This window comes from Anolis carolinensis, unplaced genomic scaffold (assembly GCF_035594765.1).
Source record: "Anolis carolinensis isolate JA03-04 unplaced genomic scaffold, rAnoCar3.1.pri scaffold_10, whole genome shotgun sequence".
In the NCBI taxonomy this organism is placed as follows: Eukaryota; Metazoa; Chordata; class Lepidosauria; order Squamata; family Dactyloidae; genus Anolis; species Anolis carolinensis.
The window spans coordinates 5,797,636-5,824,507 of record NW_026943821.1 but is presented as its reverse complement, the minus strand read 5'-3'; the positions used below and the strand labels follow the sequence as shown (position 1 = coordinate 5,824,507).

At 41.0% G+C, this 26,872-nt stretch overlaps 1 protein-coding gene across 2 annotated transcripts in view; it reads left to right on the top strand.

Annotated features, from left to right (window-relative positions):
* Positions 1-352: 352 nt before the first annotated feature.
* The window catches only part of ppp5c (protein phosphatase 5 catalytic subunit), a 32,062-nt gene continuing 5,542 nt past the window's right edge, over positions 353-26,872 (top strand). Inside the window, exons 1-12 of one of the 2 annotated variants that reach the window (XM_003228045.4) lie at positions 353-593; positions 7,137-7,378; positions 9,833-9,980; positions 12,623-12,744; positions 13,153-13,218; positions 15,589-15,687; positions 16,173-16,278; positions 20,783-20,925; positions 22,285-22,372; positions 22,574-22,614; positions 24,004-24,182; positions 24,778-24,859. In XM_003228045.4, the coding sequence (XP_003228093.2) occupies positions 461-593; positions 7,137-7,378; positions 9,833-9,980; positions 12,623-12,744; positions 13,153-13,218; positions 15,589-15,687; positions 16,173-16,278; positions 20,783-20,925; positions 22,285-22,372; positions 22,574-22,614; positions 24,004-24,182; positions 24,778-24,859 (1,449 nt within the window). In that variant the 5' untranslated portion in view covers positions 353-460. The remainder of the gene's footprint in view (positions 594-7,136; positions 7,379-9,832; positions 9,981-12,622; positions 12,745-13,152; positions 13,219-15,588; positions 15,688-16,172; positions 16,279-20,782; positions 20,926-22,284; positions 22,373-22,573; positions 22,615-24,003; positions 24,183-24,777; positions 24,860-26,872) is intronic. The other variant, XR_010000746.1, reaches the window with a different exon arrangement.

The following is a 26,872-nucleotide window of genomic DNA, read 5'->3' as shown; positions in this document are numbered from 1 at the left end:
TTTGATTGTGAGCCGTTTTAAGTCTTCGTATGGAGAGAAAGCAGGATATAAATAAAAAGACTCAAACCTTTGGAATCTCGCCTAGAAACACTGACGTCACGCACCAGCCGCAAATAAACGCACACCAATCGCTTTCCAGCTCGGCGCTGTCCAATCATCCAAACAGCCAATCAGAGTTCGTCAGGGCGCTCTTCTGCCCAATAATATACTCAGGTTTGTCTCTGGTTCCGCCCTTGAAAGAGGCCATGACGTGTCAATTCGGGTCCCTCCTCCTACACTAGAGATGAAAACTACGGCTAGGATTCCTCCTGGAGTTGCTTCTGCGCGTGCGCAAAACGCCTGAGACAGCGCGTGTGACGTCATCACTGGCTCCGCCCCCTCCTCGCCACCAGATGGTAGTTTGCGACGTCCGCACTTGACGGCTGTTCGTCACGACGGTTCGCTTGACGGCCCGGCGGCGATGGCGGAGGGAGAGAGGGCGGAGAACGGTGCCGGTGCAGGAGTCAGCTCCGGGCGGCCGCCTCAGGAAGGGGAGCCGGGGACGATGGAGCGGGCCGAATCCCTCAAGACCCAGGCGAACGATTACTTCAAAGGTAGCGGAGGGGGCGTGGCCTAGCTCCCTGAGGAGAAAGGGGCGGGACACCGCTGAGGGGCGGGGCAAACCGAAAAGGGGCGGGGTCTCTTAGTTGAGGCGCCAATGAGAAATGGAGGGGGCCTCTTTATTGTCCAATGAATACAGAGATTGGCTAAGGGGGAACTAAAGTAGCCAATAGAAAAATGGGGTTCTCATTGACAGACAAGGGAGTTCTTTGGGGCGGGGCCAACTGAAGAAGAGGCGGGTCTTCTCAGTTTAACCTCCAATGGGGGAAGGAGAGGTCTCCCCATTGACCAATGAAAGGGAGAGATTGCCAAAGGCGGGAACTAGAGCAGTCAATAGGAGAAAGGGGGTCTCCTTGAAGGACAGGGAGGATTGCCTGAAAAGGGGAGGAGAATACAGCTATTCTGATGATTGGAAAGCTTGAAATTGAAACATGAATTTTATAATAATGATGTGAACCAGAGCCACAGATTCCATTTTACATTGCAATATTTATTTCATTTGTTCAAATTGTGGTCCTTTAGTAAAATCACTAAAGCAGTGTTACATTGTTTCCCTATTTGTCTTAAAAGGCTTTTAAAATTGTGTTTCAATATCAATATAAAGTCAACACACAGTTCAAGGCAGAGCATAGTTTGAGTTAGGCCTGTTTTTTGTATCAATCCCTACTATGTGATATTTCTTTGTATCCTTTAGCTTTGAATGCATTTTTAAATCAGTTATATGGATTTTCACTGTTAATTTTTAATTAATAGCTTTGATTTTGAATTGTATTTAATGTTTGTGTATTTGTTTGGATTTTTATATTGTAGTGAAATGCTTTTAATGTAAGCTGCTTTAAGTCTCCTTTGTGGAGAGAGCAAAAGCAGACTATAATAAACATAAACATAAACACACTGGAGAGCAAAAGCAGAGTATAAAAGCAGGCCAACTAACACTTACCAACAAAGGATTCCCCCCAGACAGGAAGTTGCAAAGCTATTCAGTGCTAATCAAGGTGGCCAATTGCAACATTCACGCTTGCCTCAAGCAGACAAGATTACTTTCTCCCACCCATGATATTCCACAGATATATAAACCCCACTTGCCTAGTTTCCAACAGACCTCACAACCTCTGAGGATACCTGCCATAGATGTGGGTGAAACATCAGGAGAGAATGCTTCTGGGACATTGCCATACAGCCCGGAAAACTCACAGCAACCCATATAACAAACATCAATATACTTTTGAAGATGTGAGCGAATGCATGCCATAGATGTGAGTGAAATGTCAGAAGAGAATGTGTTGTCGAAGGCTTTCATGGCCAGAATCACAGGATTGTTGTGTGTTTTCCAGGCTGTATGGCCATGTTCCAGAAATATTCTCTACTGACGTTTTGCCCACATCTATGGCATGCATCCTCAGAGGTTGTGAGAGAATACTTCTGGAACATGATCATGCAGCTCTGAAAACTCACAGCAACCCAGGGATTCCGGCTCCAAAAGCCTTTGACAAACATAATAAACATAATAATAAACAAACTTAGCAGAGAGCAAAAGCAGGGTATAAATAAACATAATAACAAAAGCAGCGGGAAAATACACATAATAATAAACATTAACACAATAATTATAATATCCCCTGCCTTTCTCTCAGGACAGGGATACAAAGGGGCTCGTCATCTGTAAAAATAATGCCTTCTTACAATCTACAAATTATCAATAATATTAAAAATATTAAAATAATTATTAAAACAAATAAAAAATGAAAGGGGATTATGTGGCGCATCCACACAGTAGAATGAATGCAGTTTGACATGGTTTTAATGGGCATGGCTGGGGAATTCTGGAAGTTGTAGTTTGGTGAGGCAGCAGGACTATTTGGCAGAGTAGAGCCAAGTCCTTGAGAACTGTAGCTCTCGTGATTCCATAGTATTGATCCATGGCAGGTAAAGTAGGATCAAACTGCATTATTATTATTATTATTATTATTAATTCATTTATATCCCGCTTTTCTCCCATGGGTGAGATTCATTCTACAATGCATTTATTTTACAATGTAGATGTGCCCATCTTGGTGATTGGAGAGAGATGTGTAGAAAGGGCTTCACAAAGTGAAGTTAAAGCACAAGGAGAACTGAGCATCATTGACAAGCTGGGAAGTGTTCAGAGAAGGGCCACCAGAATGGTCAGTGGTCTGGAAACTATAAATCCCTCTGAGGAGCAGTTTAGGGAGCTGGGGATGTTTAGCTTAGAATCATAGAGTTGGAAGAGACCACATGGGCCATCTAGTCTAAGCCCCTGCCATGCAGAGAAAGCACAATCAAAGCACCCCTGACAGATGGCCATCAGTCTCTGTTTAAAAGCCACCAAGGAAGGAGCTTCCACCACACTCCGAGGCAGAGATTCCACTATTGAACAGGTGGAATTTCCTTTCCTGTAATGTGAACCCATTGCTCAATTGAGTTTTAGTTTCCAGAGCAGCAGAAAACCCTGCTCCCTCTTATAACATCCTTTCACATATTTATACATGGTTCTCCTGTCGACCTTCTGTTATGCAGGCTAAATAGATCAGGTTCTTTAAGACGCTCCTCATAGAGATTCATGGCCTCCAGACCTTTGATCATTTTAGTCACTCTCCTCTTGACACCTTCCAGCTTTCAGTCAATATCTCTTTTAAACTGTGGTGCCCAGAATTGGACACAGTTTACCAGGAAAAAAAGGTCTAACGAAAGCAGAATAGAGAGGCACCACGACTTCCCTCGATCTGGACACTAGACTCCTTTTGATGCAGCCTAAAATCCATTGTTTTCTTCAAATACTTAAAGAAAAGGAGACAAGGGAACCGTGCCCACCAATTGTTGGACTCCAGCAATCATTATCTCACAGTACAGGCATTCCGCAGGTTGCAGACAAGATCAATTCTGTAGGTTCGTTCTTAAGTTGAATTTGTATGTTGGAACAGGGACATATTTTAAGTGTATTTCCATCAATATATATATACAGTAGAGTTTCACTTATCCAACACTCGCTTATCCAACATTCTGTATTATCCAATGCATTTTTGTAGTCAATGTTTTCAATACATCATGAGATTTTGGTGCTAAATTTGTAAATACAGTAATTACTACATAGCATTACTGCGTATTGAACTACTTTTTCTGTCAAATTTGTTGTATAGCATGATGCTTTGGTGCTTAATTTGTAAAATCATAACCTAATTTGATGTTTAATAGGCTTTTCCTTAATGCCTCCTTATTATCCAACATATTTGCTTATCCAACATTCTGCCGGCCCGTTTATGTTGGATAAGTGAGACTCTACTGTGTGTATATATATGCGTATATATATATAGAGAGAAAGAGAGTGTGCTTTGGATAGCATAGGGAAGGTTTAACACCCCAGTGGTGTTTGTTTTGCTGTGCCTCTGTTCATGAGATTTCACCTCTCTTTCTGTCCCTGTAAAAATTGGATTTTGAAAAACTTGGTTCATGGAAACAAGGATCGATGATAAAGCTTCAGCTAAGACTGCTTTTCCCCATGATATTATCTCTTGCAGGAGTAAATTTCCCTTCTGATTTCTGTCACTTCATGTTGTATCAGCCCTGTTGAGTCGTATCTAAGTCGGGTCTTTGTAACTCGGGGACTGCCTATATTGCCAATTTGGCTGTAACTTCTGAGAGCCAAAGCCTTGCAAGGTCTGGTTGAGGACTACTGACCTAAAGGGCCAAAAGTCATGTTTGGAATCCTAGTATTGGTTTAGCAATACTCGGCTCCTTTGTATTTCCTGCCTGGATGAAACATTGTGGATTTAGGGTCTAGTTTGCTTCCTGCCACTGATCTTGTATTTCAGGCATGGGCAAATGTCTGCCCTCCAGGTGTTTTGGACTTCAACTCCCACAATTCCTAACAGCCGGTAGGCCATGCCTGTTGTATCTCATGTGACAAACCATCCAAACACTAGAATTATCCTCTTCAGTCAGAGAGCATTGTTATCCATGGGTGGGATTAGCATTTAAAAGCAATGTAATCTTTGGAGGTGACACGGCGACCAACAGATTTGCAGCAAGTCCAGTAATTTCATAGAAACTGTGCTATTTCATTTGAAATAACTGTTGTTGCATTAAGAGTTGCATCAATTGCTCAACTACCTTCTGTGAAGCATTGCTTTGATTTTTGGGGGATGAAGTGGGAAGGAACTTCCTCCAGGCGAGCTGTCATAAACCTGCACTCTCCTATATATTATATTTCATTTATTTAAGACCGTGACCACCAATGAAAGTAACAGAGCAGGACAGGGAAAACATATATTGAGGCATTAAAAATTCAACATTTGAATCAATCCATCAAAACTTTATCACAGTTCAAAGACACAATTTGCTCATTGTTAAAAGGTGCATAACTGCAAGCAAATTAATAAACTGGTAAGATTAATTAAATGTTTGAATCAGAGTTAACTATGAAGGAGCCTTGGTGGCGAAGTGTGTTAAAGCACTGAGCTGCTGAACTTGTAGACCGAAAGGTCGCAGGTTCAAATCCCGGGAGCAGAGTGAGCGCCCACTGTTAGCTCCAACTTCTGCCAACCTAGCAGTTCGAAAACATGCAAATGTGAGTAGATTAATAGGTACCGCTCCGGCGGGAAGGTAACGGCGCTCCATGCAGTCATGCCTATGGCCACATGACCTTGGAGGTGTCTATGGACAACGCCGGCTCTTTGGCTTAGAAATGGAGATGAGCACCAACCCCCAAAGTCAGACATGACTGGACTTAACGTCAGGGGAAAACCTTTACCTTAACTATGAAAGATAAAAATAATGTTGAATGTTTATATTGCAGTGATAAAAGCTAGCACAAAATGGTAATACAGTACCTTTAACACTAAGACCATATTCTCCCAAAGTCTTCCTTGTAAATTAGGTCTTGCAGGAGGACATCACTGGCTTCTTTGCAGGCCTGGATCCTTAACTTGTGGATCAAAGAATATTATTGGGGAATTTTGGGCTCTCAAGCTGCATTTGGTTGCCTCTTTGCCAACTTCCACAATCTGACTTTTTAAACTTTAGCCAAACTGGCTTCTGACATTAGGTTTTTATAGTGCCTTAGGCCATATTTCATTCTGACTGTTAAAGCTGCTTGGACATGAAAGAAGGGAGTTCCATGTAGAGACTAATGTGCACATTTCTGTGTAATTTCTGTCTTAATGACTTCCTGTTCCATAGAACCACAGTAACCAAACTTGTGTTTACATGGACAATTTTTGCAATTTAATGTGCATTTAATGTTTGTGCTCATGTGGAGCAGCTTAGGGGTGTGTGATTTCACATTCATCCTAATAGTAGCACCATCCCAATTCCATTTTAAGATCCTCCAAGCAAATTAGAATCCCTACCTCCTGCTAAGAGATTTATGAAAATACAGCATGACCCCTGTATTCGCAGGGGATACATTCCTGAAACCATGGAAATAGGAAACCATGGATAATAACAAATCCCATTGAAATGTCTTTCCTTGCTCTTCAAATTTGACTTGTGAATTTTAATCTACATTTTATCAGAGAATTGTAACCTGTATTTCAACTGTGTGTGTATCTTGTTATACGTATTTTAATAGTCTTGTGTTTTATCTCTGTATGAACCTCTGTATGATCCTTGAGCCACAAGGGGAGATGCATAATACAATTATTATTATTATTATTATTATTATTATTATTATTATTATTATTATTATTATTATTATTTTATTATGACACAGCAAACAAGATAGATATGCTGGATTTCATATCACAAAATCACAAGTCGAACACTTCCCAAGTGTCTAGGACTGTGTGATGTATTTTCGGATGATGCGAGCAGATCCCAGCAGGGTGGCCTTTTGCAGCTGGCAGATCGTAATTTTGTCAATGTCTATTGTTTCCAAATGCCGGCTGAGATCTTTTGGTATGGCACCCAATGTGCCCATCACCACCGGGACCACCTGCACTGGTTTCTGCCAGAGTCTTTGAAGTTCAATCTTGAGGTCCTGATAGTGGCTGAGTTTTTCCTGTTGTTTTTCATCAATGCGACTGTCACCTGGGATGGCGACATCAATGAACCAAACCTTGTTCTTTTCCACAACTGTAATGTCTGGTGTGTTGTGTTCCAGAACTTTGTCAGTCTGGATTCGGAAGTCCCACAGTATTTTTGCGTGCTCATTTTCCAATACTTTTGCAGGTTTGTGATCCCACCAGTTCTTTGCTGCTGGCAGGTGGTACTTGAGGTTTCCTTGCATAGTCTGCATTTTGGGTCATCAGCTGATTTTTCGATCTTGGCCTTAAACGTTAGTGTCAGTCAAAGGGTAGAAAATCTTTTCTCGTAATAAGTTTATTATTATCATCATCATTTTGTGGAATATTGTCCTGTGTATAAGCAACATGGTATAAATCTTAAAGAACTTTACAGAAAGCCTTAGCCTTTCCTTGAGCAACTTTGGATTGTGCCTCATAAGGTTGCGTATGGTTGTTGTATCAGTTTTCCAATAAAACCTCTTCTTTTTATGTTTTTTTTCCACCTTCCCTTGTTAGCAAAGGACTACGAGAATGCCGTGAAGTATTACACCCAAGCCATTGAACTGAACCCCACTAATGCCATCTATTATGGCAACCGGAGCTTGGCTTACCTGCGGACAGAATGCTACGGATACGCGCTTGCGGACGCCACGAAGGCCATCGAGTTGGACAAGAAATATATCAAAGGCTACTACAGGAGGGCCACCAGCAACATGGCGTTGGGCAAGTTCAAGGCAGCCTTGCGGGACTACGAGACGGTGAGTGGGAAGGGAGGTGTTGCGCTCCAGGCCACCGCACCACACAAGAGTCCAGGAATTTGACACTTAATTGTAAAAAAAAAAAAAAGTTAAATCATATAAAAATCAGAAACAAGAAAGGAAGATATATAGTTCAAAAAGGCAACAGGCGATATATTTTTTTTCCGTGTCAGGAGCAACTTGAGTTGCTTCTGGAGTGAGAGAATTGGCCGTCTGCAAGGACGTTGCCCAGGAGATGCCCGGATGTTTTTGATGTCTTTACCATCCTTGTGGGAGGCTTCTCTCATATCCCCGCATGGAGCTGGAGCTGATAGAGGGAGCTCATCTGCACTCTCCCCGGGTGGGACTCGAACCTAGCAGCTTTCAGGTCAGCAACCCAACCTTCAAGTCACAAGGCTTTAGTCCACTACGCCGTCGGGGGCTCCATCGAAACAATAATCCACATGTCTCATAAAGTTCCAGAGGTGGCAAAGTCCAGGAACAACCAGGAATCACAGAGACAGCATAAGTCCACAATCATGAAGGTATAACTAGTAACACTTGAACAGGAGTACATGAACAGGAACACAGAAAGCTTCCTGGATATATTAAATCCAAAATCAAAGCTTAACTTGAACCAGGAACAAGAGAACTCAGACAGCGCCTCAGGGGAGGTATACAGAGGCTCAGCCCTGTCTCGCGCTCTTGGGAAGAGGCCCCGCCCCCACCCCAGCCCCGCTCTTTAGTCCTAAAAGTCCTCTCAGGAGAGGTATAGAGGCTCAGCCCTGTCTCGGGGCTCTTGGGAAGAAGCCACGCCCACTCCTCTAGCTCCACCCCCTGTGTCCTAACAGGCGCCTCAGATGCTCAGCCCTGTCTCCAGCACTTGGGAAGAGGCCCCGCCCCTGGCCCCGCCCCCATGTCCTAATATGTGCCATCACCGCCCCCCTGGTTCACTGCAGCGCCCACCAGGGGGCGGTAACGCCCACTTTGGGAATCACTGAGTTAGACCATCAACCTCTGGTGACTGATCTACAACAGGAGGCGGGATGGGAAGGAAGTGGGCCTCTCATCTTCCTCTGAGGTTGCCCAAACTTGAGGGGTGTTTGTTAATTTGTCCAGAGTTAACACAGCAAAAATGTGACAGTTTCGGGCCACTGAGATAAGCTTTCCTTACTAGTGGTCTATTTACTCTTCACCAGGTTGATTAATGTGCTCCCTCTAGAATTCCTAAAGAGTTGCATGGACCTAGGGATTCTTAAAGATTTGTTCTTCCTGGATAGTAAAAGTAACTGAAATAGCAGAAATTTTGACAAGATATCGTCAGACAAAACACTCTTCAATATTCAAGCAAGATTGGGAATACTTCAAAAAAAATGTCCTGGAAGAAAAGAAAATTTCAACATGGGGATTTCATGTTCAAAATGGTAATCTGTTACATAATATTTGACACAACTGAATCGTATAGAAACAATAGTTTGAACCAGATTGTATGGAAGCAGCAAAAATTCTTACGTATGCGAAAGAAGGATATGTAAAAAATTGACAATATATTTCAATTTTTTAGAGGCCCAAAAATTTAAATAAATTAGCAAAAATTGACACATTATCTACTTTGATTAGAGAAAAAAATGAAAAGACTGGAAACATCGGTTGAATTTTTTGCAGAAAAAAGGAAATGGTTTGATCTCTGAGAGTTTTGATAATTAGGATCTGTTGTCTAAAGATGTAATCTTATATAGAGAGGGAAGTTTTTACTACCTTGTTTCCCCAAAAACAAGACATTCCCAGAAAATAAGACTTAGTAGAGGTTTGGTTGAATTGTTAAATATAAGGCCTCCCCCGAAAGTAAGACCTAGCAAAGTTTTTGTTTGGAAGCATGCCCAACGAACAGAACACTAGAGCTTGCAGGATCGGTAAATGTACGTACCATAGATATTGTTGTACATAGAAACAATGGTAGTAACAAGAAATTCTTGATAAGATTCACAGTTTGTCTGGTTATGCTGGTTTGTGATGACAAATACTGTACAGTATATAATAATTTATTTATTTTTTGTTCAACAATAAATGTGAATTCTTCTTCATGGAAAAATAAGACATCACCTGAAAATAAGACCTAGCAGATTTTTGAGAGCAAAAATTAATATAAGACGCTGTCTTATTTTCAGGGAAACATGGTATGTGTATTTATAAGCACCAAAAAGGAAGTTATAAGCCTCTTTTTATTTCTATGCGTTTTTTTCATATTGTACTTGTTTTCTTTCTGCTTTTGTTTATTTCATTATTATAGTTTCTTAAAATATTTACAAAGGTCAATGTATTTGGAAAGTTCTCAATAAAAATAACAAAAAAGAGTTGTTTTTCCAAGTTAAAATAAACACCTTTGTTGTTTGCAGTTTTTTACAAGGTTCCAATGTCTCTAACTCCCGTGAAAGTTGAAAGGCTGACTGTATATAACCCCTTCTTTCCACTCAGGTTGTGAAGGTGAAACCAAACGACAAGGATGCCAAGATGAAGTACCAGGAGTGCAACAAGATTGTGAAACAGAAGGCTTTTGAGCGGGCCATCGCCAGCGATGAGCACAAGCGGTCCGTGGTCGACTCTCTGGACATTGAGAACATGAGTGAGTTCGGGAGCAGAGGAGAACGTGAGAGTGAAAATGGGAGGGTTTGGCTCCGAAGCGAAGGAGGGGTTTCCTTTCTCTTCCATGAAGCATAATAAGCATCCCATTGCTAAAGCTAGTGACATTAGTTAATCTGACAGGCATTTTGGACTTGCTCAGAGGGGGAACTGAATCTGCATGGCAACAACAAAGGGCGAAAAGGTTGAGCTGCCTGCGGGAGGAACAAGCCCTTTTGTGCTGTCATCCTTGATTGACAGCCATAGGGCCCAGATGCCCAGCATCCCATGTGTCTCCCTAATTTTAGGAGTAGGTGCCTGTCCGTTTTCTGCAATGGAGCTTGTGCTGTTTATCAGTTTCCTAGGTGCTTCTGTGCTGAAGATGCACTTTCAGCATTGTTTTCGAGACTTTGCCTGACTTCTTTGAAATGCAGTCTCATTGCAAAGAATTCTGGGACTTAGTTGCATACTAGGGCTCCATCTTCACTGCCATATACAATACAGATTATCTGTTTTGAACTGGATTATATGGCAGTGTAAACTCATATAATCCAGTTCAAAGCAGATAGTGTGGATTATCTGATTTGATAATCAGGATTATATGGCAGTGCAGATCCAGCCTCAGTTTCTCAACCAGGGTTCCCTGAAATTCTGGGGTTCCATATTGGGGGGAAAAACTCATTTTGAATTGTCATAACTTTAATGCAGGGATTTCCTGTGGCCTGAAAATGAGCTCAAGGCTACTCCAGGGTAAAAAAAGGTTGAGACAGGCTGATCTGTGGAGCATTTGCTCTTTTTTTTGGTGCTCTCTATAAACTAAGGATGGCTTCTAGAAAGTTATTCCAATATTGGAGTGTTGTGTGGTTTCTGGGTTATATGGCCAATGAGTTCTACCAGCATTTTTTTCTGACATTTTGCCTGCATCTGTGGCTGGCATCTTCAGAGGATCTGATGATGGTAAAGCAAGTGGAGTATATATGTGGAGTTTGCAAGTGTTTGGGTGGGATCTATCCATTAGCACGCATCATGGAGATTAAGATCTTCTGCTCTTGATCCCACCTGCTTCGCAAGTGTGGTTGGTGAAGACGAGAGACAGGGTCTTCTCAGTGGTGCCTCCTTGGCTCTGGAACTCTCTCCCCAGTGGAATTAGATCAGCGCCCTCCCTCTTGGCCTTCAGAAAGAAAATAAAGGCATGGTTATGGGACCAAGTGTTTGGCCAGTAAAGTAATGCAGTACAAAAAATAAATATGGAATACAGTAGAGTCTCACTTATCCAAGCCTCGCTTATCCAAGTTTCTGGATTATCCAAGCCATTTTTATAGTCAATGTTTTTAATATATCGTGATAGTTTGGTGCTAAATTCATAAATACTGTAATTACAACATAAGATGACTGCGTATCGAACTGCTTTTTCTGTCAAATTTGTTGTAAAACATGATGTTTGGGTGCTTAATTTGTAAAAGCATAACCTAATTTGATGTTTAATAGGCTTTTCCTTAATCCCTCCTTATTATCCAAGATATTCTCTTATCCAAGCTTCTGCTGGCCCCTTTAGCTTGGATAAGTGAGACTCTACTGTATGTGCAATTGACAATTGGAATGGCCCCAGTCAACGGTTTTAGATCGTGTAATTTTAATGTTTATATTAGGTGGTTTTAATTTTATGTCCTCATGTCTAAATGTTGTTTTATCTTATGTTTAATTGTTGTATTGATCTTAATGCATGTTTATGTTTCTTGTTTAGATTTTATGATTTGGCTTTATATTTATGTCAAGCATTGAACTTTGCCATTATTATGTTGTGAACCGCTTTGAGTCCCCCTGGGGTGGGAAAATTGGTATATAAATACAGTAAATAAATAAAGTAACTGAGAAGATTGTATCATCAGTCTGCCTGGAAGTAGCCCGGCCTTTGTTCCCTTGGCATGGTTATTGCCTGGAGACAATAAACCAGCTGCTAGGAATTGTGGGTGTTGAAGTCCAAAACATCTGGAGGGCTAAAGTTTGCCTATGCCTGATTTAGATGCACCTGAAGGCGTCTCCTACTGTAGGACTTGAAAACTTGTGGGTTAAAGTCTTTCGGTTGAGTGAGTTTGGAAGGGCATCAGGAGGTGCCCTGCCTTTTTGTTTAGGTTCAGAAACTGGTGAGAAGAAGGCCTTCTTGCCTTGTGACTCCCTCTTTTCCAAGGCGAGCCCTGGCCTCTTCCTGCCAGTGACTAATGCCATTTTGCCAGCTGGCTTCGCCGAGGTTTTCGTGCCAGGTCCCAAAATAGACCACAATCTCCCATCATAAATAGATCTCATCACAGAGAGGCTTAATCAGTAAGAATAAAGAGACACCTTTTTTGCAACGGCGCAAGCAAGGCAGCCTTGATCCCTGCATCCGGACTGAACTATGGCACAGTTGCAGTCTGAATTCTCCTGAAATCTGTTTTTTTAAAAAGAAATTCTGCATGCATCCCCTACCTTTGAAGAAAGCTGGAAATAGGATGTTGTGAAAGGCTCGGTTTGGTAGTCCAACCTCAAATGTTCAGAAAGGCAGGACAGAACCCTGATTTTTAATTGTGGGAGTTGAACTCCAAAACACCTGGAGGTCCGATGTTTGTCCATGCCCGCTCTAAACCATCCCTGCCTCTCTTTTCCCAGCCATTGAGGATGAGTACAGCGGCCCCAAGCTGGATGATGGGAAAGTGACCCCCGAATTCATGAAGGAGTTAATGCAATGGTACAAGGATCAAAAGAAGCTTCACAGGAAGTGTGCCTACCAGGTATTTACTCCCCTCTATCCCAGGAATTCTGCCAACCTAGCAGTGTGAAAACATGCAAATGTGAATAGATCCGGTGGGAAGGTAACGGTGCTCCATGCAGTCCTGCCGGCCACATGATCTTGGAGGTGTCTACAGACAATGCTGGCTCTTCGGCTTAGAAATGGAAATGGAACCTTTTAAGATTTCGAAGACACTGTTGACTTATAAGATGCTACAAGGCCATCCTTGACTTTTTCGAAAATCATTTCTGATCATGAAGACTGTCTACTGTACTTGGCTTTAAAGGATTACAAATAAAGTGTGTAGCGCTGCTCAGAATATAAATTCATGTTTATTGATCCCCCCCTCCTCTTTTTCACATCAATAATTCCTCCCACTTTGCATGACTTTTTCTCTCCCTTCTTGCAGATTTTGGTGCAAGCAAAAGAGGTGCTATCGAAACTCCCTACCTTAGTTGAAACAACGTTAAAAGAAGTGAGTGTATCCCTTTGCAGCCAGAAATTATAGAATAAGCTTTAGAGGTCTGTACTTTCAAAATGGATTGAGGTCCACCGATGCTTATACCATAATATGTTATTCTTTGATTTATGGTTTGTTTATTTGCTTTTTTGGTCGCACTTTACAACACTAAATGTTTGCCACTGTATGTTGTGAGCCGCCCTGAGTCTCCATTGGAAAGATAGGGCAGGATAGAAATGAGGTTTTTATTATTATATTACTAGCTTGGGTATCTGACGTTGCCTGGGTTATTTGAAAAAGTCATTTTTTTAACTGCGCAAAATGCATAAGGTTGTGGGTGAACTACAACTGACATCATGCCAGGTTAACCCTAAGAAACTCCATCAGTACTTAATGTGTGTTATGTTGGGCAGGTTTGCTCTAGATGCATCATTGGTGGGATTCAGTGTGGTCTCTGGCTGTAGGGTGAACTACAACTCCCACTATGGTGAGTCAGTCCCCTCAAACCCCTCCAGTAGGTTGGGTTAGTCATGGGGGTTCTGTGTGCCAAGTTTGGTCCAGGTCCATCATTGGTGGAGGTCACAGTTTCCTGGTTGTGGATGAACTACAACTCCCAGAAAGGAAGGCTAGTTTCCCCCAAACTCCTCCAGTAATCAAATTTCAGCATATCAGTTTGATGTGCCAATTTTGGTCCAGATCCATTGGTGTTTGGGTTCACACTGTTCTCTGGATGTAGGTGAACTACAACTCCCCCAAATCAAGGTGAATTTCCCCAAAGACCTCCAGTATTTTTTTCCTGCTCATGTGGGCTCTGATAGCCCAGTTTGGTCCAATTCTATCTTTGGTGTAGTTCAGAGTACTCATTGGTTGCAGGTGAACTATAAATCCTAATACCTACAACTCCAGCATTTCCAGGTGAATTCCCCTCAAAACCCACCAGGATTCAAATGTGGGCATGTCGGGTATGCATGCCAAGTTAGGTCCAGATCCATCATTGTTTGGGTTCATGGTGTGCTCTGGATGCTGGTGAACTACAATTCCTATAAATCCCTCCAAAGACTTCCAAGTATTTTTTTGTTAGTCATGGCGGTTCTGTGTGCCAAGTTAGTTCCAGGTCCATCGTTGGTGGAGTTCAGAGTGCTCCCATATTGCAGGTGAACTATACATGCTGAATTCTCCCCAAACCTGTCTAGTATGTTCAGTTGCTGATCAATTCCTCCGTTTGCTGTGTGCCATAGAAAAGAATAGAAAAGGGTTAAGGGAGAGGCAGTGGGCGGAGTCATGCAAATTCCACACCAATGGAGAAAGGCAGAAACACTGGGCAGAGCCAGCCCTAGGTATTTTTCAAGTGTAGACGAACAGAATTTTGCCCCCCCCCCAAAACCAATCACTGAAAAATAAAAGTGTTGGATAAGCGAAAATGTTGGATAATGAGGGATTAAGGAAAAGCCTATTAAACATCAAATTACATTAAGATTTTACAAATTAAGCACCAAAACATGTTTTACAACAAATCAACAGAAAAAGCAGTCTCGACTGTGCCCCCGTATGTTATGCACCCGAAGCGACCGCTTAATTCGCCTCATTGTTGGACCGGCTCTGACACTGGGATATCTGTGGTGGAGGAAAAATACAAAATCTGGGATGAAATTATTCCCGTATGAAACCCTTCACTTGGATAGTGGGCAGGACATTGGCAGGCTCTTGAATATGTTCACTGCACTCATTTTTTTTTTTCATGTCAGGAGCAACCGGAGTTGCTTCTGGAGTGAGAGAATTGGCCGTCTGCAAGGACGTTGCCCAGGGGACGCCCGGATGTTTTGATGTTTTACCATCCTTGTGGGAGGCTTCTCTCATGTCCCCGCATGGAGCTGGAGCTGATAGAGGGAGCTCATCCATGCTCTCCTCGGGTGGGATTCGAACCTGGCAGCCTTCAGGTCAGCAACCCAACCTTCAAGTCGCAAGGCTTTTATCCCCTAGGCCACCGGAGGCTCCACTGCGCTCATTATAACCTGCAGTGTCATTGGAGGGAGGGCCATTGGTGTCTCCTGAGTGGTGGGAGCTATAGCTGTTGGTGGAAGTGGGAGTTTGTCTGTGTAAGTAGTCACCCCAGACACATACATACATTTTTAATTTATTATATGTATAGATTATAATAGAGGTGTGGTCTTTAAGATTCCACAAGTCCTGTAGTTACTTCTGGCCAAGTTACTTTTTGTCCTGATTGTGTCAAGGGGGAAAACATCCTAGAGGAATGAGTTTGGCCACAACCATGTCATCATCCCTTGGAATTGAATAGAGGGAAACTAGGGCATGTTGCAAAGAAATACCTTTAATTCGGCCTTTTGTCTCTTCTCCATATTATCTATTCTTTCTTTTCTCCAGACAGAGAAAATCACAGTCTGTGGAGACACCCACGGCCAGTATTACGACCTCCTGAACATATTTGAGTTGAATGGGCTGCCAGCAGAAACGAATCCCTATGTATCCTTTCTTGGTGCTCCGTTCTGGGGAAAAAATCTGTTCCTGGTTTGAAAGTTATTTCCTGTTTAATTGTGTGGGACTTACTTTGAAAGCAGTTGTTCTATTCCAGAAACTTTGTTTCTGTAACTAAGAGTAGAACTATTCTTTCCTTCAGTCTAAAGACTTCATTTGTAAGCTCTAGTTTGTAGTGCAGTTTTCTTGTACTGCAGTTTTCTTGTACTGATTCTTTGTTTGCTGTGCTTTGAGGAGTTGTGTTGTTGTTGTTGTTGTTGTTGTTATGAGCTCCTCTAAAGCAGCTGATCCTAACCTGCTAAACGTCTCGTTACTCTACTCTATCCTTTGGTTAATGTCCATCTTGCTTTCCTTTGCTCTGGATAGAGTGCAGGGTAGGAGAAAGAAAGGGAAAATGTTTCCAGATTGATGCAAAAGGGCCTGTTTCTCCCTTTTATTTATTTTTCCTGAGCACAGTCTCTTCATCGTGGTAGATATTCAACGGGGATTTTGTTGACCGCGGCTCCTTCTCGGTGGAGGTGATATTAACGCTGTTTGGTTTTAAGCTGCTATACCCAGACCATTTCCACCTACTTCGAGGTAAGGCTCTTCCCAATGGGTCTTCTTTTGCTTGTTTATCTGCCCTGTCTCGGGCAGGGAAGGACAGCCATTCACTTTTAATACATTTTAATGAGCAAGTGGAACAACAGAGTTTTAAAAAAATACTTTCCAAGCTTGTGAGTGTTACTCCAATCATGGCAACCAGGTCTTGCTTAAGGCATTGAGCGGCCAACTTTCTTTTCAGTGTCGCAAATTTTATTATTTACAGTGTTTATATTTCTCCCTTTTCACTCCGAAGGGGACTCAGGGCAAATCACAGAACAGACCTATGCGGCAAATATTCAATGCCATTTATAGACTGACAAGACAGACAGTTGTACATAGATAGAGGTATATACCCTGTTTCCCCGAAAATAAGACATCCCCAGAAAATAAGACCTAGTAGAGGTTTTGCTGAATTGCTAAATATAAGGCCTCCCCCGAAAGTAAGACCTAGCAAAGTTTTTGTTTGGAAGCATGCAGGATCGGTAAATGTACATGCCATAGATTGTTGTACATGGAAATAAAGGTAGTAACAAGAAATAAATAAATAAATAATATAATATAATATAATATAATAATAACTTTATTCTTGTATCCCACCTCCATCTCCCAGAAGGGACTCAGGGCAGCTGACACAGGGACAAGCCCAACAACAACATAAATTTACATACGAACAGAAATTTAAAACAGTAACTTAAAAACAGTATAGCAATAAAATATAATATAGAAATTCTTGAAAGGATTCAGAGTTTGGTTATGCTGTTTTGTGATGACAACTACTGTACAGTAGATAATAAATTTTCATTTTTAAAAAATTCAACCATAAATGTGAATTCTTCTTTGTGGAAAAATAAGACATCCCCTGAAAATAAGACCTAGCGCCTCTTTGGGAGCAAAACTTAATATAAGATACTGTCTTATTTTCGGGGAAACAGGGTATAGGTTTTTCCCAATCTTCAGCATCTTGGAGACTTGTGCTCAGTTCTGGCCATGTGGAATGGGGGTGTGCTGTTGCTCCATCTCCCTGCCAGAGAGCTTTGTTTGTAAACTTCCTCCTTGATCGAATCACCGGCATTTTTCAGGCATTTCTTTATGGGTGCCTTAATACTTCTCCGCTTGTAAGTGGTACCTATTATCTATTTATTCACATTTTGCTTTCAAACTGCTGGGTAGGCAGAAGCTGGACCAAAAGCCAGGAGCTCACCCTGACCCGGGCCTTGAACTGTCAACCTTTCAGTTGATAATATTTATTGCAGCTGGTGGTTTAACCTGCTATGCTAAGGTCCGGCCCGGTTTCATTGATGCCTTTTTGTGGGCCAAAGCTTGGATCGTGTGTGCAGTTTGGACCAACTCTGTTGGTGTCAAGTAGTATTTAGCCAAGGATGTTTCATGGTAAATGGGAGCCAAGATGAAGAAAAATGAGCCTCTCCCTGTTGGGCACCAAAAAATGTTGATGCACATAGTCCTTTTTACTTCTCAGTAAAAACTAGAAATTGAGGAGATTAAAATTCAATAGTTTATTCTGCAGAAGAACTAAGGGATGGTTTTCAATCAAGAAGTGCCTCGTTTGACTGCTTCTGAATCATGGGTTTTGTGGTATCAAATTTATGCAAATACGCACACACGAACATACGAAACCCAATTTTCTTTTCCCCCGTCTGTCTCTAATTTTTGCCTCTCACCCCAGTGCCTCTGTGTCTCTTTTCTGTTCTGTAAACAATCCTGTGTTCCCAGACCATCCTTGTGTTTCTAAAGCACAATTCCTGCACACTTTCCCATCTTTATTAATATTATTATTATCAGTGACACAAAGAGTTAGTATGACACAGCAAACGAGATCTATATGCTGGATTTCGTATCACAAAATCACAAGTCGAACACTTCCTAAGTGTTTAGCACTGTGTGATGTATTTTCGGATGATGTGTGCAGATCCCAGTCAGGTGGCCTTTTGCAGTTGACAGATCGTGATTTTGTCAATGTTTATTGTTTCCAAATGCCGACTGAGATCTTTTGGCACGGCACCCAATGTGCCCATCACCACCGGGACCACCTGCACTGGTTTCTGCCAGAGCCTTTGCAGTTCGATCTTGAGGTCCTGATAGCAGCTGAGTTTTTCCTGTTGTTTTTCGTCAATTCGACTGTCACCTGGTATGGCAACATCAATAATCCAAACTTTTTTCTTTTCCACAACCATGAGGTCTGGTGTCTTGTGTTCCAAAACTTTGTCAGTCTGGATTTGAAAGTCCCACAGTATTTTTGTGTGCTCATTTTCTACTACCTTTGCAGGTTTGTGATCCCACCAGTTCTTTACTGCTGGCAGGTGGTATTTGTGACTTAAATTCCAATGAATCACTTGGGCCACATAGTTGTGCCTCTGGTTGTAGTCCACCTGTGCGATTTTCTTACAGCAGCTAAGGATATGATCAATAGTTTTGTCAGCTTCCTTTCACAGTCTGCATTATTATTATTATTATTATTATTATTATTACTACTACTATTATTATTATTTTGAAAATGGAAATCTCCATAACCTTTTGGAGATTTTATGATCTTTGGAAAGGCATGACGTTAGAAGTCAAAACCTTTTCAAAAAATAATCCATAACCTTTTGGGAAAATGACATTCATGCAAGGGAATTATGTTTCTCAGCTGTTAAACTGATGTAGCTAGATATCCCTAATAGGGACAAAGATATGCCAAAAACATATATAGTAGAGCTTCAGAAATGTTATTTTTTAATTGCCCAAAAAATCTATTCTCCCTTAAAATATATTTGTTTTTAAATCATGCACTGAAGAGACAAAAATAAATAGACTTCTTTAAAAGTAACATACAGTAGACTCTCACTTATCCAGCATAAACGGGCCGGCCGAATGTTGGATAAGCGAATATGTTGGATAATAAGGAGGGATTAAGGAAAAGCCTATTAAACATCAAATTAGGTTATGATTTTACAAATGAAGCACCAAAACATCATGTTAGACAACAAATTTGGCAGAAAAAGTAGTTCAGTACGCAGTAATGCCATGTAGTAATTACTGTATTTATGAATTTAGCACCAAAATATCACGATATATTGAAAACATTGACTACAGAAATGCGTTGGATAATCCAGAACGTTGGATAAGCGAGTATTGGATAAGTGAGACTCTACTGTAGTTGGTTTACTCAAAACTTCATGTATTCAGCATACAGGTACCTTTCTTATCAGTCCAATTACAGATAGGATTTGAAGTAGTCTCTCTGTAGGTAACACAGGCATTTTTCTTAGAATCAACAGTACAAAGTCCAAAGCATCTCTCTGGTCTGAGAGTCTAACAGAGTCTCTGTAATCTGTTTCAACTAACTTCTAAAAGCATATATCTGTTTCTACTGAAATTTCTAAGCATACAGTTTCTACTGAAGTCTAAAGCATACCACCATTCTAAAATGGAGTCTGAGTCCTGAACAATCCCAGATCTGATCACATGGTCTTCAGCCCCTCCCACAACAAAGAGTTAAGGAAAACTACATACCAATACACACATATGCAATACAGTAAGCAATCTGAATTATATACACAACAAACAACTAGTGGAGGTTGCTATTGCCAACATTATTACATTTATTTATACCACTCTTGAACTCTCCTGAAGGAGACTCAAAGCGGCTTGACATAAATCACTAGCTGTGCCCGGCCATGCGTTGCTGTGGCAAAGTATAGTGGTATGGGAAATAAAGTATTGAGGAATTGGTGGTAGTTAAGGTAAAGGCAAAGGTTTTCCCCTGGCATTAAGTCCAGTCGTGTCTGACTCTGGGGGTTGGTGCTCATCTTGAGTCTACACTGCCATATAATCCAGTTGAAATCAGATAATCTGTATTTTATAGGCAGTGTGGCAGAGGCCTGATTGAAGTGGCCCTGGGCTAAGTGGGTTGCTAGGAGACCAAGTGGGTGGAGCTTAGCCTTCTAACTGACAGTAGACTAAGTGGGTGGAACTTAGCCTTCTAACTGGTAGCAATTGGATAAAAACAATTATTCCTCTCCCTCTAATTAGGACTTTCTTTTTCTTTCCTTTTTGTTGTATGAACGTAGAGGCATGGATGAGGGGTTGTGCTGCCAAGTTTAGTGTTTCTGGGATGTGTAGTTTTGTTGTTTTGTCATAGGCCGAAATTTCATTACCCTTTTATATATATAGATTAGCATACAGTTTAAAAGATACAAATATGCAAACATTAAAACAGGATTAAATATAAACATATTTTTAAAAATTCACAGTTAAAATCCATTAAAACATATTCAAAGTTAAAAACCACTGTTGGGTCAGTCTGAACTCTCTCCTAACCTCTCACACAAATCTCTCTCATCCTGGGAATGCTTTAGCAACGCTTCTTCTCTTTCCACATTTTTCACTCTTTATCCTCCTGTTCCTTTTTACCCATTCTAACTTCTTCCTGTGGAATTTACATTTCCTAGTCCCAACACTGTTTTCTCCTGATTTCCCCCCTTGCCTGCCTTTCCAGGGAACCACGAAACCGATAATATGAACCAAATTTACGGGTTTGAAGGCGAAGTGAAGGCCAAATACACAGCCCAGATGTTTGAGCTCTTCAGCGAAGTGTTTGAGTGGCTTCCTCTGGCGCAGTGCATCAACGGCAAAGTGTTGGTAAGATGGGCTTTCCGCTTAATAGGTGGGAAGGCAAACTTGGGCCCTCCAAGTGTTTTGGACTTCAACAATTGCTAACAGCCAGTAGATAAGCTCTTCATGTATTTTACTACTGCAGTTAGAATTGTATTTGCTAGGACATGGAGACAAAGTGAGACACCAGACAGAGAAGAATGGATAGCAAGGCTGATAGACATTATGAATATGGATACGTTAACCTTATGGATATCTAAATCACAAGGAAAAGGCATTAAAACTACAGATTGGACTTTCTTTAAGGACTGGCTGAAGGAAAACAAAGTAAAATCATAATATAAGTACGACCACAATAGACTCTCAAGGCGTTGCAGAGAGAGCGAAAGGAAAGAGAAGATTATTGGACTGCAAAGAAGAAAATCAGTTTTGTTTCTCTTTTCTTAAACCACCCTGAAGAAGAATGGAAGGACAAACTCAAATTATTTTTTTTATTTTTTTATTTTTTTTTATTTTTCTTTACATTTTTTATTTTTTTATTGTTCCATTTTTTCTTTCTATCTTTTTTCTTATCTTTCCCTTTCCCCCTTGCTCTCTAGATATATATATATATATATCGAGTATAAGCATAGTTTTTCAGCCCTTTTTTTAAGACTGAAAAAGTCCCCCTCGACTTATACTCGGGTGAGAGTCCTGGTTGGCTTATATTTGGGTCAGCTTAAACTTGAGAATATATGATACATTTATTATTTTTCTCTATTATTGTTGCTACTATTACATTTATTTTACTCTATTTTTATTATTATTAATACATTTATTATTTTACCCTGATCTTATTATTATTATTGCATTTATTATTTTACTCTATTATTACATGTATTATTTTCCTGTATTTATTATTATTATTACATGTATTATTTTACTCTATTATTATTAAAAGGATTCATATGCACATTTACATTGAAGAAGATGAGAATAATGATTTGATCAGACTTGGAAAGTCTTATCTTAAATTTGAGCTTTATGTAAATATTCAAAAACATTTAACCTATGGATGCCTCAATTAATGTAATTTTATTGGTATCTATTTTTATTTCTGAAATTTACCACCCTCGGCTTATACTGGAGTCAATGTTTTCCCAGGTTTTTTTGTGGTAAAATTAGGTGCTTCGGCTTATATTCGGGTCGGTTTATACTCGAGTATATCCGGTATATCTTTTTTACTACCAGTATATGTATTAAAAATCCTCAATAAAATATATTTAAAAAATAGGAATTGTTGGAGATGAAGTCCAAAACATCTGGAGGTCCAAAGTTTGCCGATGCTTGCGTTACTCCATTGGTGATCCTGCTGTGTTCTTCCTCCTCTTTCCTCCCCTTAAATAGATAATGCACGGTGGGCTTTTCAGTGAAGATGGAGTAACGTTAGATGATATCAGGAAGATCGAAAGGAATCGGCAACCTCCAGATTCAGGTAAATAATACGGAGGGTGAACTCCACGGCATCACATTTCTGAGCGGGATTAACTGCTCCCTGTATGGGCTGTTGCCCAGCAGATGAAATCTTGGTTTGTTTTGGCATATTTGTGGATTTCATGCATGCCTAAATTGAACTCGAAAAGAAATTCTGTGTTTCTGGTATCTTTAATTTACTTTTTCACATTCTCGTTGGCAGGTCCCATGTGTGACTTACTCTGGTCAGACCCTCAACCTCAGGTAAGGCCTGCTTTGGCAATCCTTTCATTCTCCCTGCGCTTTAGCCTGGTGTAACACTCCTAGGCAACGCGAACACTGGGAACCAACACAAAGGCCAATAAACAATCTAATATCTTTATTAAAGCAATAAAAGTTTCAAACAAAAATAAGCAGAATAGATAGTCAAGCAGTTGACCTTTTAGAAAAGATCAGAAGTAGTCCAAAGAATGAAAGTTTTATGTCCAATATTAGAGTCCAAAGTCCAGAATCCAATAACCGAAACACATTCAAACTTATTGGAAGTTTGAGTGGGGAAAGGAGCAAAGTTCCTCAGGAAAGTACTTGAAGTAATAGTCCAAAACAAAGTTTCAAGGCAAGGCTAAGGCTGTTCGTGATGGATCAGAAATGCAGTCCAAACTTGGCAAGGGACGAGGCACAACGCCCGGTCTGCTCGAGAGTAAGCGTGCCAGCAGGCCGCTTAGAAGCTCAGGATCAAGAGACAATGTATTCTTCAATCAGAAGTTCAGTTGACACCGCAACAGAGATTCACTGCGCAGAACTTTTATTGAAGTCCAAGAGCTCCCCCAAAGCAGGTGCGTGACACCCCAAATCTTCCCAAGAGAAACGAGCTGCTAACAACTAGGCGCCAGATGCCTGCCTCCCCAATTCTTCCCAAGAGAACTGGCTTAGCCACAATCTCCTCGCTCTACTAATATCACACTTCTCCTTAAACTTTGTCTTCGAGAGCTATCTGTTTGGAAAGTAGCCCTTCTATCAAATTCTAAACTCTCCGGAGATCCGGGAAGAGCCGGCAACATTTCAAGGGCATTCCTAATTGTCTCTGGCTCGGCAATGTCAACAGGAGACATCTGGAAAGGGATTGAATCTTGCTAAGGTGGGAAAAAACCCAAATTCTCTTCAGTTTGATCAGCAATGGCTGCGGGATCAGGGGGCAAAGGTGCCTGAGACATCAAACCTGGTTCAAATGTTTGCCAGACATCCTAGGAACTCCTTCTCTCCTCTGTCCAACTCAGATCTCAACTAGTTCCAGATTAAGGACAATCATGCTTTGCATAAGGTTGGGTGCCAAGCTGTACATTGCTATAGGACAAGTAGGGGGAAAATGTTCCAAGAGAATAAACAAGAAGCCATTTTTGGAGATAACACATAAGAAGAAGGCTTTGATCCATATACAGTTCAGGCGTGTAAATTTGATCTCTTTGTTACAGGATGGGTTCAAGCAGGAGACAGTAACCTGCCGATCCCATTTTTGCCTGTAAGATTGCCTTATTGAAGGTGGAGAAAGAGTAGTTGGGGATACAGTTGGATGTACCTTGTCTAGATTGGGTTATTCGTTAAGCTAAGCACAGACACCTTTGCATGCCTTCCTCCTTGTCTCGCCTCCTCCAGAATGGCAGGTCGATCAGCAAACGGGGTGTGAGCTGCCAGTTCGGGCCCGACGTCACCCAAAGCTTCCTGGAACGCAACCATTTAGACTACATCATCCGCAGCCACGAAGTCAAGCCCGAGGGATATGAGGTGGCCCACGACGGCAAGTGCGTCACCGTGTTCTCGGCCCCCAACTACTGGTGAGTGAGTGAATGGAAAACCATATATACTACAGACTGTGTGGTGGTTGGGGGCACTCTTTGGTGAATTATTTGTCGTACTATTGGATAAACACAGATGTCTATATAGATAATCTACTATATCAGTCTACAGTCTATATGTTAGTCTATGTTTTGTTGTGCAAAGGACACAAACATTGTTGAAAAACAATTAAATATTAATAATAGATAGATAGATAGATAGATACGTTTATTGATTAGTCCACTGACCGTGTCAACAATAAAAGACAAAAATGCACAGACAAATAGATACTAATCACTATCCTAAAACTCCTGTAATGGTTAACTAAAATAAATTACAATAAAACTTGATTAAATAAATAAATTACAATATTGTCCTGCAGTGAAAACCAGCACAATGTAGTGGCCTTGGGATGTTAGGCTAGCATTCCGGGAGGCCTCTTTTTTCCCCTTCCTAATTCCAACCATGGGACAGGTTTGGAACAAGTCACTATTTCCCCCACCTGTTTTTGATGCCAACTGCCCTTACATCTTTCAGTTTGAGACTTGACTGTACTAACAGCTCTTTCCCCTTTTTTTGACCATTTCTTGCTAGTGACCAGATGGGCAATAAAGGTTCCTACATCCACTTGAAAGGCTCAGACCTGCGGCCGGAATTCCACCAGTTCACAGCAGTGGTGAGTGCACTTTTCCTGTAGAATTATCTGGTCCAGATGCTCAGAACTGCCATGGTGTTTTGGACTCCATCTCCTACAATTCCTAACAGCCGGTTAGGAATTGTGGGAGTTGAAGTCCAAAACACCTAGAAGGCTAAAGTTGGCCCTTCTGCCTTTGTGCACCAAAAGCACTAGCAAAACACCCCTTAATAATTAAAGCCATTTATCCACCGTGGGGGCTGGATAAATGGCTTTGATGGGCTGCGTGTGGCCCGCGGGCCGTAGTTTGGGGACCCCTGACTTAAATATTTGCCCGACTCCTTATTTAATGTTGCAGTTTCTGGCTTCTCTAACTGGCCTTGAGGCCCTGCACTTTTTGAGTCAGGTCTTTCCCAGAGAGAACCATCATTTCTCTGATTTCAATCTTCCTCGCTTTGTGCCCCAGGAAATCTCACAAATCTCTCTAAACCAGGGGTCCCCAAACTAAGGCCCGGGGGCCAGATGCGGCCCTCCAAGGTCATTTACCTGGCCCCCGCCCTCAATTTTATAATATAATATTTTATATCATTTTAATAATATAGTGTATTTACATATAATATTGATAATAATATTATAATGTTATACAATATAATACTAATACCATATAATAATATTAATTATATGTTATTTATTACATATAATATTACAGTATAGTGCAGGGGTCTCCAAACTATGGCCTGGGGGCCGGATGCAGCCCTCCAAGGTCATTTACCTGGCCCCCGCCCTCAGTTTTATAATATAATATTTTTATATCATTTTTAATAATATAATATGTTGTATATACATATAATATTGATAATAATATTATAATGTTATACAATATAACATTAATAATAATACCATATAATAATATTAATTATATGTTATATATTACATATAATATTACAGTATAATGGTATCGTTCTTTATATATATAAAAGGCTAATGGAATCGCGGCACCGAGCAAAGCAACAAAAGTAAAGGCCCCCCAACCTCCAAATTTGACAACACAACCCATCATCCACGCGTTAAGGTTGAAACAACACAAAATCACGTAACGCACCTCCACATGGACAGAACCCACAACGCACCATCGGGAGCCATGCCAGGAGGCAAAGAGAAGCCCTCATGGCCTGCACGGAAAAGGAAAGGCAGGCAATGGGAAAAAGCTGTCCCCCGGGTCCTAGCGCCCGCCCATCCGAATTATTTACAGTAGAGTCTCACTTATCCAAGCCTCGCTTATCCAAGTTTCTGGATTATCCAAGCCATTTTTGTAGTCAATGTTTTCAATATATCATGATATTTTGGTGCTAAATTCCGAAATACAGTAATTACAACATAACATTAATGCATATTGAATTACTTTTCCTACCAAATGTGTTGTCTAACATGATGTTTTGGTGCTTATCTCAATATCTCCACCATAAAAATAATAATACAATCCTACAGTCACACAGATAGCAGAGACCCCTAAAAGCCATCCAGTCCAACCCCTTCCTGCCATGGAGAACACAATCCAAACATTCCCAACAGATGGCCATACAGCCTCTTGATAATAACAATGCTAATATCACGAAATCCTTATGTTTGCATACAGCCCTAAGAATCATCCAGTACAACCTCCTTCTACCATGCAAGACCACACCATCCAAACACTCCTGACAGATGGCCATCCAATATCTCCATAATCTCCACCATAAAAATAATAATACAATCCTACAGTCACACAGATAGCAGAGACCCCTAAAAGCCATCCAGTCCAACCCCTTCCTGCCATGGAGAACACAATCCAAACATTCCCAACAGATGACCATACAGCCTCTTGATAATAACAATACTAATATCACGGAATCCTTATGTTTCCAGACAGCCCTAAGAATCATCCAGTACAACCTCCTTCTACCATGCAAGACCACACAATCCAAACACTCCTGACAGATGGCCATCCACCCACTATATAATAATCATGATGATAATAAAGATAATAATCATGATGATAACAGCAACAACAATAAT